Genomic DNA, 14,187 nt, shown 5'->3' on the forward strand with positions numbered 1-14,187 from the left:
ATTGTAAGTTTATATCACGCAATTTTCTGAAAAAAGTCCTTTTTTATTATTTTTATTCAGTGGCGGAAATGGGCTTCCATACTGAAGTGATTAATAGACCTTTCTCACAACTTCCGTATTTTACACCGGAAATACGTAATTGCTGTGTAAACCTATTTCCGCCCCGGTATGCCGGTAACCAGTTAAATAACAAATATGGCACAAACATCGAGCAAAAGTTGTTGTAGCGTACTGGGCTGTTCTTGTAATGCCCAAAAGCAGCCTTATTTATATTTCCACTCCTTCCCTGCTAACGAAAATGGGTTCAAGCTATTCGAAAATAAAATGTTAACTGATGATGACAGCATTCGGCTAATGTTAATATTAGGCTATCGTCGCTAGCTGCTACTCACAAGACGTTCACTTAGACCAAAGGCAGACAGTGAATGTCATATTGTTTGTAACATCACGACTATATTGCTTTAATAAAGTTGTACATGTCCTCTATACTATCCATACATAACCTTATAACCCTAGTCCTGGGTCTAAGTGTACACACTAGTAATTTGTTAGCCTGATTGCTCTCTAACGTTAGCTACGTTACTTACCTTGAAAGTTATGGATAAACGGGACGTTCTAAAACACTTAACGTGGCTTAATGTATGTAAAAAACGACCAGGAAACCCCAAGTTTCTGTCAAACCTTACTTGGAACAAACACTACTACTATCAAAAGAACGAGTCCTTATTCCACAGATAAAGTGAATAATATCACGTTAAGCGTTTTCTCCCCCGTAGAAGCCCATTATAAGGAAACAGCTTAACGTGGTTTAACTTACCTCAACAGCGACCAGGGAAGACCAAACTTCTGTTACATTTTACTTATAATAAATACTTGCTGCTCTCAAAAGAACGAGCTCTTATTCAGCATATATAAAGTGATCGCCCCCATAGAAGTCCATTATAACAAACCATGTTAAGCTTTTTCCTGAATGGAGTTCTATAGGGAGAAAAAGCTTAACGTGATATTATTCACTTTATATGCTGAATGAGATCTCATTCTTTTGACAGCAGCAAGTACTTTTATATAAGTATTTTTTGACAGAAATTTGTTTTTTTCCCAGTCGTTGTTAAGATACGTTAAACCACGTTAAGCTGTTTCCTTATTGATTTCTATGGGGGACGCTTAACGTGATATTATTCACTTTATATGCTGAATAAGAGCTCATTCTTTTGACAGCAGAAAGTGTTTATTATAAGTAAAATTTTAAGCCACGTTAAGCTTTTTTTTTTGTATAATCGACTTCTATGGGGGCGATCACTTTATATGCTGAATAAGAGCTCGTTCTTTTGAGAGCAGCAAGTGTTTATTATAAGTGAAATTTAACAGAAAATTGGTCTTCCCTGGTCGCTGTTGAGGTAAGTTAAATCACGTTAAGCAGTTTCCTTATAATGGGCTTCTATGGGGGAGAAAACGCTTAACGTGATATTATTCACTTTATCTGTGGAATAAGGGTTTGTTCTTTTGATAGTAGTTAGTGTTTGTTCCAAGTAAGGTTTGACAGAAATTTGGGGTTTCCTGGTCATTTTTTACGTACGTTAAGCCACGTTACGCGTTTTTCACGTTAAGCGTTTTAGAACGTCCCAGATAAACTTCGTGGAAAAATGTATATCCTTTATCCAATTTGTTCCTCTTTGTGACGGAGTTTTCCTCCACGACTCTTATCACGTCGGCAAAAGTTATCTTTGGCAAGAGTGAGGGAAGTTGTGTAGACTCTCTCCATTTTAATTTTAAATTACCCGGCTTTCTGCTGTGTTGACATTACACAGGAAGTCTGCATACCCTGCGATTGCGTATTTCCGGTTTCTGTGAAAAAGGTCTATTCAAACCAAAAAAAAAATCTCCATGTCTAACTGAGGATTCAAGTGAAAATTTTGAGAAGAATGGCAATGCTTACACTGGCTTTTAGATTCTCCAAGTATTATAAACCTTTCTAAAGACTACAAGTATAAAACAAACTGCAAATAAGCTCAGTGCTAATACAGCTGTAGTGATGGTTCAATCAATAAGAGCATGACTCTTGAAAAAACACAGACAAGGTTCAACTCTGTCAAAATGTAACCAGTGAGTCTGCAGTTCTGCATGTGTTTGGCAGTTCATTACAGCGCTAAAGGAAAAGGATGGAAAAATATCCTATAGACACACACACACACACACACACACATATACACATTTCAACAAACAGGTCTACACATCCTGTCACATTGTGCCGCTTCCAGCACTTGTTTTTCTAATAACTCGGCAATGCCGTGTTGTGTCAGCAGAAAAGGAAAGGTTTCCAGAGAATTGAAAGCGATGACTTTGATCCAGCCGCGTCTGTGACCCTGAGGTCAGTCTTGGGAATAAATCAACAACAACTGCCTCCGTCTCACAGTCTCTAATTCGTGTCGAAAAACAACCCAAACATGTCAACACCTTAACTGTCGCTGCAAGGAAACCTTTCGAAATCCAATTTTGCAATAAAAATGAAAGCTCTTGCAAAACGACTGTGACCCTCGACATCCTATGTAGGCCAATATTACTCATGTTTTCTGAGGAATCACTATAAGTAGCGCTCATACTTTGGTTGAAGATACAGAGAAACTCCTAATGCTGAGGAAAGTTCAATGCAGTATTTGTGCTATACATATTAGGTCTCATGCAGCATCATCTGTGTGAAATCTGTGTATGATTTTATGAATCATGAATAACTTTTTTACTAAAATGTTTTCCAAATTTACAAAAATATGTAGGCCTTTTAAATGTGTTTAGATACAATTTTACACAGATATTTGATCTTATATTAGACCAATATAGACATATATTAAATATAGATGCTGTGTGTCTTTAGAGAGCATCATATGTTTAATGTGAATGATGAAAGCCTGTGAAGAAAAAGGTTGTGTGGGCATTTTTTGTGAGAAGCGTTTCTGATTAAACCACTGATTTAATTGGTAACTTTATTCTCAAAACATTTCGACTTTTTAAATGTTTTTATTCTCGAAACATTGTGACTTTATTCTCGAAACATTTCGACTTACTTTGTTCTCAAAACAATTCGACTTTATTCTCGTAGTATTTCGACTTCATTCTCAAAATATTATGACTTTAATCTTGTAATCATTAGTTTTATTTTGTTCTTTTTAACGTGGCACTAAAACGCCACGAAAAGTCCACCAGACTAATATCTAAATAGTATTTTATGGCTTAAAATTCTCATAAACTAGTCCATATCACATTTTGATTTAAGTACACTGACCTACTTTTGATTTATTCATCCAAAGTTTGGCGAATTCCGTGACATTCTACATTATACTGTAAATTCCATTTTTATGACTGGATTCCGCGATTCCCTCTGTCTTTTCCACATCGCGGAAATCATAGATCCCTAACAGTCTGTGAATATTAAACAGTAAAAAGGATTTTCCTATTTTGAAATAGAAAGAGATTGGTTATGCTGAAAATGTGCTGGTTCTGTTTATCTGCCCGTCTCTGTGTGAAGAAGCAGTGCAGTTTGAATTCAAATTAAAAATTTTAAAGTAGAATGTTGAAAACATGGATTTTTGAGAAAAAATAAAACTGTCTGTGAAATTATTTCAAGTGATAATCTTTTTGCTTAAATCTAATTCAGATCTACTATTTTGCTCCAGAAAATGTCAAATATCATTTCAGTAATTTCAAGCAAAACCAGAAGATGATACATTCATGATGTGCAGACAGTGATCTGAAACTGTCTTTCTGCAGATGGGTCATCATAATGTAGTAGCACCATGGAGACTCAACACGTGTGCAGCTCTCATAAACCGAGCTGAAGTTGACAGATATGGAGATGAGTCAGATTGTTTGGCTGTGTGCACGCGTGTGTGTGTGTGTGTGTGTGTGTGTGTGTGTGTGTGTGTGTGTGTGTGTGTGTATGCAGTGAGGTTACTAGAGGCGGTCTCTGCGTACACTTCTTCTTTTCTCCTCAGTGAACTACAGTAACCTCTGATCATGCCGTCTGGTGGTTTTCTCCACCCAGACGAGATTTGTCGCAGCATTTTAAGCAAACATCACAAGGTCTGTGGGTTTTAATGTGTGCTTTTACACCGATAAAAGATCAGACATCAACCAGACTTTAATTTAGCAAGAAAAACCAAAACTGACACCTAATCAGTAGTCTGTTGTGTGGCGAGTTTCATGGCTGCTGACTCAGTAGTGGTGACGGGAGACAGGCGGCTTTTAAGTGACCTGCAGTGACGCCTAGATTGAAATGTTTGTCTGGGATGTTTACCCATAGCTTAAAGTATTTAAACATGAATGATACTGAAAAGCATGTGGCTTGTTTATGAGAGTTAAGCTATTATTTTTTCTGCATGAGCACGTTAAAAAAAATCTAAGATTACAAATTTAAAGTCATAATATTTTGAGAATAAACATGATAATATGACGTTTATTAACAGACTGAACAGGAACAACTTTTTATCTTAACATTAGACATTCCTTTGGGGGGCGCCGTAGCTCTCTTGTTTAACCCTTTTTAATACACCACAAATATATGTGGGATTATTATTATAAATCATACCATGTGTTATACTAACAGGGACAGTAAGCTTTGAAATAATATTTCATGTCTTCGACTGCATTTGTTGGTTGTAGCGTGCCAGCCCCCCAATAGCAATAAGCTTTGTGCTTTTGGTAGGCCTACTTTTAATATAAAACAAAGTCTCAGCTTTCAAAATCAGTTTTATAGCGAAACACAAACTAATACAAATGAAATACAAACGTCTGTGGCGTCCAACCTTTCATTCCTCACATGTATTTAATTAAAAACAACAATAAAACATTCTAAAGGTTGAAGTGGACTCCAACTCCATAACATACGATATATTGTTGTCTTTTTTTTTTTTTTTGAGGTATATAAGTGACTATTCACAAGCTGATAATAATAATACTGTAAATGACTGGAAATAATATTTAACATCTTCCATTCATTATTTGTAGTGCACCAGACACCATGTAATTGCAATAATTTTGTGCTTTTTTGCTTTTTACAGCTCAGCTTTCAAATTCTGTCAGTTTTTATTACAAAATACAAATTATAAATGTGTTTTTCCTCTTTATTTCAAGTTTATATCAAGATATAAAAGTGAAGGAACATCAGAAGGCATGAAAAAAATCTGTATAGCCTTATTTAATGAAACGAATGTCTCATGTAATTGGAAAGCTGATTGACTCACATGCCGCTTAAAGTGAAGTGAATACAGCGATCTGTCATGCCACATTAAGGAGCGTGAAAAACACATTATTGTAAGACACATTATTTGTATTTCGCTATAAAACAAACAGAATTTAAAAGCTGAGACTATTGTAACTTTAATTTCATAATTGCTACGAATTAATTTACATTGCGACTTTGTTCTCGAAACATTCCGACTTTGTTCTTGAACCATTCTGACTTTGTTCTCGACCATTCCGACTTTTTTCTCAAAAAAATTCCGATTTTATTCTCAAAACATTTTGACTATATTTTCAAAACATTCCCATTTTATTCTCAAAACATTCCCATTTTATTCTCAAAACATTTATACTATATTCTCGAAACATTTCAACTTTTTCAAAACATCCCGACTTAATTCTCAAAACATTCCGACTTTATTCCCGAAACATTGCGACTTTATTCCCAAAACATTCCGACTTTATTCCCAAAACATTTCGACTTTACTCTCAAAACATTTCGCTTTTATTCCCAAAACATTCCGACAAATTAATTTTTATAATTCCGACTTTGTTCTGGTAACATTCCGACTTTTTTCTCCAAACATTCTGATTTTATTCCCAAAACATTCCGACTTTATTCCCAAAACATTCCGACTTTTTTCTCCATTCTGATTTTATTCCCAAAACATTCCGACTTTATTCCCAAAACATTCCGATTTTATTCTCAAAACATTTTTACTATATTCTCGAAACATTTCAACTTTTTCAAAACATCCCGACTTAATTCTCAAAACATTCCGACTTTATTCCCGAAACATTGCGACTTTATTCCCAAAACATTCCGACTTTATTCCCAAAACATTTCGACTTTACTCTCAAAACATTTCGCTTTTATTCCCAAAACATTCCGACAAATTAATTTTTATAATTCCGACTTTGTTCTGGTAACATTCCGACTTTGTTCTCGAAACATTCCGACTTTTTTTCTCCAAACATTCTGATTTTATTCCCAAAACATTCCGACTTTATTCCCAAAACAATTCGACTTTACTCTCAAAACATTTCGTCTTTATTCCCAAAACATTCCGACTTTATTCCCAAAACATTCCGACTTTATTCCCAAAACATTCCGACTTTATTCCCAAAACATTCCGACTTTATTCTTAAAACATTTATTCAACTTTATTCTCAAAATATTTCAACTTTATTCTTGTAATCTTTTTTTTATTTTTTAACATGCCACTAAAACGCCATCATAAAAATTGACGAAATATCACATTTGTGTATTGTAGGTAACATTTTGGAGAAAACCAATTCTCTTCTGTAGACCTTCACTCACTAAATCCAATCAGTTGGTTAAGTGAATTTTCATGGTTATCTAGTTAAAAGGTCAAAGCATCACAGAGGCTGTATTGATTCTAGGGTTTCTCAAGGGTTGTCACACACTAGACTGCATTCATCAACAGATAATGGCATTTTTGTTGTAAATCATTACTGTTTGTATCAATATTTACTAGCATTTCGAATTAAATCTCACGTTTTCTCCCCTTGACCAAAGTTGTATCACTAGAGCCCTGGATTCAGAGCAGATGCAGAAGAGAGGCCGATCTCCGGTTCACCCACAGTCATGTGAGCAGAAGTACAATGGAGGCAGCTGGAGGGAACAGTTCGAGAAATAAACATCTGATGGCACGTTTGATTTAGGGTTTCCAGAAATTAGCCATTTCCAGATAAAGGTTTGTTTTGAGATGACTGAATGTGATACAGTTTAATTTACTTTAACAACTCATGTGAGTTTTCTAAAAACAGAGTTAGTTTGTCAAGTTGGTAAACCGTGATAAAGAGGCCTTGAGAGACGCTTGCTGCGGTTTTTTTTTTTTTTTAAAGCTGACTTGAGTTTTTGAAGGCTGCAGTATGCTGGTGTGTCAAAATTAGTATTTCTAGCACAGCAATATTAGTTGAGCATCTGCATATGACCTTGTGTTTTAGAATGAAGGATCAGGGGCCAGATTCACAGATTCACTTCTTAAGAAATAAGTTAATTGAATTGAATTGATTTAAATCCCAAGTAGTTCGTAAGAACGCTACTTAGTGCAATTCTTGAAATATTCTTAAGAAGTTCTCAAATATATTTTTAAGTATGTTGAAGAAAGAAGAAAATTGCAGTCTTTATCTAATTGAATAAATGACTGCTCTTGCTGAAGACTCACTGATAAACTCAATTAAAAACATTTCTAGGCAGTTCCCTAACAATCTTAAAGAATTTTAAAGAATATCTTAAGAATGTTTTTCTTAAGAATGTTTTGTGAATCTGGCCTGAGGTTCTTTAAAACAGTGATTCCCAAACCTCCAAACTTTACAGCCCTATCCGTTAGGCACAATTCCCTAATCATCACTTTTTTTAGTATTATTCAGATTATTATTATTGTAGTATGTATTAATAGCTTAAATTAGCTTTTATTCTTATATGTTCAGTTTTCACTTTAATTTTTGTTTAGGTTTTATTATTTATACTTTTGTCATTTTTTTATTTTCTTTTTTTCTTTCTATTTAGATTTAATGTATTTTTTTTCATTTTTTGTAATACTTCAGCTTGTTTCAGTAAGTTGTCAAAGTTTCAAATTTCTAAAGCTTTTTTAAGCTACATTTTTGAATATAATATTTTAGATTCAGATATATTTATTTTATTTTATTCTAATATGACTTCATTTCAGCTTAATTTTTTATGACTGAAACTGATTTTTTAAAAGGTTTCAGTCAATTAATGCTGCTTCATCAACACAAAACCAGATTTTTATTAAACTTATTTTACACTGGATATCATTTATCATTATTATGTGTGACGCTGGACCCTAATTGAGATTTATACACCTGAATAAATAAGCTTTTCATTGATGTATGGTTTGTTATTACAATATCTGGCCAAGATACAACTAAAATCTGGAATCTGAGGGTGCAAAAAAAGCAAAACATTGAGAAAATTGCCTTTAAAGTTGTCCAAATAAAGTTCTTAGCAATGCATATTACTAATCAAAAAATAAGTTTTGATATACCTACAGTAGAAAATTTACAAAATATCTTCACAGAGCATGATCTTTACTTAACATCCTGATGATTTCTGGCATAAAAGAAAAATCTATAATTTTGACCCATACCATGTATTTTTGGCTATTGCTACAAATATACCCGCGCTACTTAAGACTAGTTCTGTGTTCCAGGGTCACATTTATCACCTTTATGTAGTCAAACAGCACATATATTCTGCTACTATTACCATCTTTGGTCATTTCTAAACAATAACAACTAGCTATTTTAATTTATTCTAATTTCTGCTTAATTAAGTTAAATCAAAATCAAAATCTTTCCAAACGCTCCATGAAGATATTACATGAGCCTCTTGGTTGGGAATTGCTGCTTCATAGGGACGGTTGCATTACATGCCTTGCTGTTACATAGTGTACAGTGTTTAGCGCTGATGTCATTCATAACACTTTATTCTCTCTGCCAATGAGAAGAGTCGTCTTACTACTATTTCAATTCTCCTTCAACACACACACACACTTATATAACAACCCTCCCTGAGTCATGACAAGAATGAAGGCACGTACCTCAGCAACACCCTGAGCGAATTACTGTATGTGTGTGCGTCCATGTGTGTGTAGACCATAAAACAACCAGCAGTATAAACATTTATTTTAGGATCTATGAAGAAAATAAATCATGGGCAGGGATTCTGCTGCAATCTGATAACGTGCCTTTATAATGAACATCCACTGAAGATCACAGCACACTGCGACACAAGTCTGCTCGAGTCCCTATATCACCTACACCAATGACCAACCAGTGCACAAACATCTTAAAAGCTACCAAAAACAATGTGTGTGTAATTGAAAATCGTGTAATTAAAGGGATAGTTCACCCAAAAATGAAAATAACCCCATGATTTACTCATCCTCAAGCCATCCTAGGTGCATAAGACTTTTTTCTTCTTTCAGACAAATACAATCAGAGTTATATATATAAAAAAAAATGTCCTGGCTCCTCCAGGCTTTATAATGGCAGTGAATGGGTGTTGAGATTTTTAAAACCAATAAAGTGCATCCATCCATCGTAAAAAAGTGTGTGTGAACTCAGAATGTGGAAACACAGAGGAGAGAGTAAAACAGAGCAAAACAAAACACTAGTAGTCACAAATTAGAAGAACAAAATGAGGATTTGTAGGAAAAAATGATCTAAGAGGAGACTGGTTTTCCTTTGTTGTAAACTCAGTTTGGTTCTTGCAAGACTAGCATATTCTCACCAGAGATTATGTTATGTCTACATCCTACATTATCCGCTGGAATGCCACTCTGAACACGTTTACAACAGTTAGTGGAAGCTAAAGAATATGGTTTATAAAGTTTCAAATATGGATATTTTTCTTGCACAAATGCATCAATTTACTTCAGAAGGCCTTTATTAAAGGATTAGTTCTCTTTCAGAACAAAAATGTACAGATAGTGTACTCACCCCATGTTCATGTCTTTCTTTCTTCAGTCGTGAAGTAATTATGTTTTTTGAGGAAAACATTTCAGGATTGTTCTCCATGTAGTGGACTTTAATGGTGCCCCGAGTTTGAACGTCCAAAATGCAGTTTAAATACGGCTTCAAACAATCCCAAATGTGGTTATAAACGATTCCAGTCGGAAAAGGGTCTTCTCTAGCAAAAAAAAAAAAGTTTTTGTTTTTTTATTATTATTATATTTTGTTTACTTTTTAACCTCAAACGCTCGTCTTGTCTTGCTTTGCAAAAACTTTTTTTTTCTGGTTTAAGACAGTTAGGGCATGTTGAAAAACTCCCATCTTATTTTCTCCCTCAGCTTCAAAAATCATTTCAAAACCATCCTACATCGCTGCAGATGTACCGACCCAGTGTTTGCAAAGCGATGACGCAAAGAACATCAAACAACCTTAACAAAAAGGGCAAAACAGCAATGTAGGATGATTTTGAAGTTGAGGGACAAAATAAGATGGGAGTTTTTCGACATACCCTAAACTTGAGTCTTGAACTGGAAAAGAGTTCAGGCAGAGTAAGACAAGATGAGTGTTTGAGGTTAAAAAGAATATAAATTGTAATAAAAAAATGGTAGTTTCGCTAGATAGGACCCTTCTACCTCAGCTGGGATTGTTTATAACCACATTTGTGATCGTTTAAAGCTGCATTTAAACTGCATTTTGGAAGTTCAAACTCGGGGCACCATAGAAGTCCACTATATGGAGAAACATCCTGAAATTTTTTTTTTTTTTTTCACTTCCAGAACAAAAATTTTTGTTCTGGAAGTGAACTTCTCTTTAACCCCCCGGAGCTGTGTGGAGGACTTTTTATGATGGATGGATGCACTTTATTGGACTTAAGAATCTCAACAGCCATTCACTGCCATTATAAAGCTTTGAAGAGCCAGGACATTTTTTAATATAACTCCAATTGCATTCGCCTGAAAGTAGAAAGTCATATACACCTAGTATGGCTTGATGGTGAGGAAATCATGGGGTCATTATTATTTTTGGGTGAACTGTGCCTTTAATAATTAGAAACAATGCATTTTTTTAAAGGAATGCTGATAGAATTTCTCTGACAGAATTTCTGCAGAATTTGAAAACTACATAGAATCAAACAAGAACTCACTAAAATATCCTGTTGGATAAAATGAAAATAAAGCAATAATCCGTGGTTTACAGTGAATTTATAACAGCTAAGGGCATTGCATGACACAAAGCGGAGTGCCTAAAACCCACTTAGCTGTTACAAGTTCACTGTAAACCACTGCCTCACAAGGCTTATTGCTTTTTTAAAACAGTTATGCCATATACGTAGTAATGTTTCACAAAATAAAACAGAGCAAATAAAGTTTAATGATATTAATAAAAACATTATTCTTCCGCCAAACAACGTAGTTCCTCAAAAACAGTAGTGGTTGCAAGAAAGTGGTTGCCGCGCAAAACACAAAACATAAACAAAGGTGTATATTTGTGAAGTAAGAGGACTATTTTTCTTAGAGGACTATTTTTTATTTTTTTTTGCTTGTAATTTATTTAGGGTATTTTATATATTTTGGGCTATTTTGCTTGCAAAACATCCTTCAAACTAGCAAAAAGGAAACATCGACACAAACACAATCACGTGTTTGCTTTATTACACTTTATCTATTTGGGTCAGTTGCACTTACACCAAACTTTCCAGAATATAGATACAGGAATAAACAAACTTTGTATTCCTACCTATATTCTGAAAGTTTGTTCATATATCATTCACCAGATTTATATAACAATTTAATCCTAAAATCAGACTGCTTTCAGTATTTTGTTTTACTGAATGATAAAATTAGAGATCTAAAATCCCCTCTAATACGTGACCCTGAACCACAAAACCAGCCATAAGTGTCAGTTTTTTGAAATTGAGATTTACACAATGCTGAAAGCTGAATAAATAAGCTTTCCACTTATGTATGGTTTGTTTGTAGGGCAATATTTGGCCCGATATACAACTATTTGAACATCCATAATCTGAGAGTGCAAAAAAATCTAAATATTGAAAGATTATCTTTAAAGTTGTCCAGATGAAGTTCTAAGCAATGCATATTACTAATAGTTACGTTTTGATATATTTATGGTATGAAATTTATGAAACATGATCTTTAATTAATATCCTAATGATTTTTGGCATAAAAGAAAAATTTATAATTTTGACCCATACAATGTATTTTCGGCTATTGCTACAAATATACCCGTACTACTTAAGACTGGTTTTGTGGTCCAGGGTCACATACTGCATGTAAACTAAATGAAGAACACATTTGAATCTGTCTTTATCTAATGTTCAGATTTCTTTTTTTTTTTTTTTAGGAAATGTAAGCAAATTAGTGCATATTTAAACGGATAAAGTTCGTTTGCATATTAAACATTCAAAAAAATAGAAATTCTTATGTGCATGCCTAAAAACATGATATAGAGTACTCCAAGCTACTCCAGAAACATGGTATTACCATGGTACATGTCCAGAAACCATGATATTGCCATGGAAGATTGTCAAAAGCATGGTACAACCATGGCACACTTCAAAAAAATAGTACCAAACATGGTCCAAAAAGCATTATTATTATAAAACATGCTTTGTTAGTTCTGTAATAGAGTTTACTCACTCATTTTCTAGTAGGGTCATACAGACGACCTCTTTGACCCCGGGGTTGTTGGCTTTCTCACTGGAGCAGCGCTGCAGGTTCCAGGTGGCCACTCGCACCACGGGCTTCCCATCGCGCGTACCCGTCGGAGGCTCCACACAGGGCCGCACAGAGGTGACGAGCGTCGGCCCCCCGAGCGGAACGTCCAGGTCTTCGCTGCCAACGCTGAAGGATGTGGGGCTCGGGTGCGTGAACCCTCCGTTCGTGTTCGTTGAAGGAGTCCTGGAGCGCTCCACGAACACCTGGAAGCGGATGCGGTCCAGCAAGGACGAGTTGATGTTGGGCACTTTGACCAGGTCTTCGATGCTTCGGAACGGACCGTGCACGGAGCGGAATTCCACGATGTTCTTGGCGATCTTCTCGGTGATGCCGCGGACGCTCATGAGCTGCGGCGGCGTGGCCGTGTTTATGTTGACGCCGGTGCACGGCAGGTGCTCGTGATCTTTGCGCAGAGACGAGGGCGAGTGATTAGACGAGCTGTTCTTGCTCGAGACGCAGATTTCTAGTTTAATAGCCTCTAGTTTCGTGGCACCGACCCCGCTGACCAGCGCCAGGTCTTCGACTTTCTTGAACCCGCCGATGCATTCCCGGTACTCCACGATGTTCTGAGCCACTCCGCGGTTCACGCCAGGCAGAGTCATGAGCTCCTCCTCGGTGGCGGTGTTGATGTTCAGCCGCTCCTGGTTCACCAGTATGTTGCTGAAGTTGCACGCCGCGCTGAACTTGCGCTTGCCCTGACAGAAATCCGTGGGGTCCTTGGGAATGGACCGGTGGCATCCGAGATTCCCACCCATGTGTCCCGGTGATTCCGTTTGCGAAATGAGAATGAAACCCGCTACACACTGCGTGGAAGATCCTGGTGGCACATAGACTGACGTTAGTCTTGATATTTCAAGCTAATGATTCTTCAAAGACCTCTCGTTAAACATGACACGTTATAATCCCCGTCGGTTCTCGCAAAAGTCGCGCTTTCCCTGTGTCGGAGCAGAACAGCGTCCATATCAACGCTCTGCCAAGCAGACTGAACTGAAGTGAACTCCAGCGCGGTTTCTATGTCGAGGTATCCGATTCGCGAACGAATCATTCTTGTGAACCGACTCTTTTGAATGATCCGATCAAATCAACTCCTTGAGCGTTTCTGAATCACGACTCTAGTGGAGAGCTGTCTGTGAGAAAACTGTAAAGGCTGGTGATAGGCTGGACCAATAAACAGGATAATATCTGAAAGATAAGAAGATAAGATATTCTGCAAAAAAAAAAAAAAAAAAAAAAAAACACAATTAGCGTCTCAAATAGCGCGATACACTCAAACTATATAGGCTACTAAACACAAAATATACTCATCTAAAACAGTGATAACAAGCATATTAAGTTAAGTGCAAAAAATAAAAATAAAAAATGACCCGCGTGGAATTCAAAGTACTTTTAAGCGATAACTCAAACGAACCGGTTGTCTGAACTGAACTGAAGTGAACTCTTGCACGGTTTCTATGTCGACGTATACGATTCGCGAACGAATCGTTCTTATGAGCCGACTCTTTTGAGTGATCATATCGAATCAGTTCCCTGAGCATTTCTGAATCACGACTCTAGTGGAAAGCTATCTGTGAGAAAATTGTAGAAAGCTATCTGTGAGAAAATTGTAAGGTTGGTGATAGGTTGGACCCATAAACAGCATAAGATTTGAAAGATAAGACAAAAAAAAAAAACACACAATTAGCATCTCAAATAGCATAATACACTCAAACTAGAATAT

The 14,187-nt window shown here is 36.0% G+C and overlaps 1 protein-coding gene across 1 annotated transcript in view; it reads right to left on the bottom strand.

The window, feature by feature from the left end:
• The window catches only part of eepd1 (endonuclease/exonuclease/phosphatase family domain containing 1), a 56,809-nt gene extending 43,343 nt beyond the window's left edge, over nucleotides 1-13,466 (bottom strand). Inside the window, exon 1 of the mRNA XM_073822133.1 lies at nucleotides 12,393-13,466. Within this exon, the coding sequence (XP_073678234.1) occupies nucleotides 12,393-13,225 (833 nt within the window). The 5' untranslated portion in view covers nucleotides 13,226-13,466. The remainder of the gene's footprint in view (nucleotides 1-12,392) is intronic.
• Nucleotides 13,467-14,187: the final 721 nt, after the last annotated feature.

Source organism: Garra rufa, chromosome 17, assembly GCF_049309525.1.
Source record: "Garra rufa chromosome 17, GarRuf1.0, whole genome shotgun sequence".
Classification (NCBI taxonomy): Eukaryota; Metazoa; Chordata; class Actinopteri; order Cypriniformes; family Cyprinidae; genus Garra; species Garra rufa.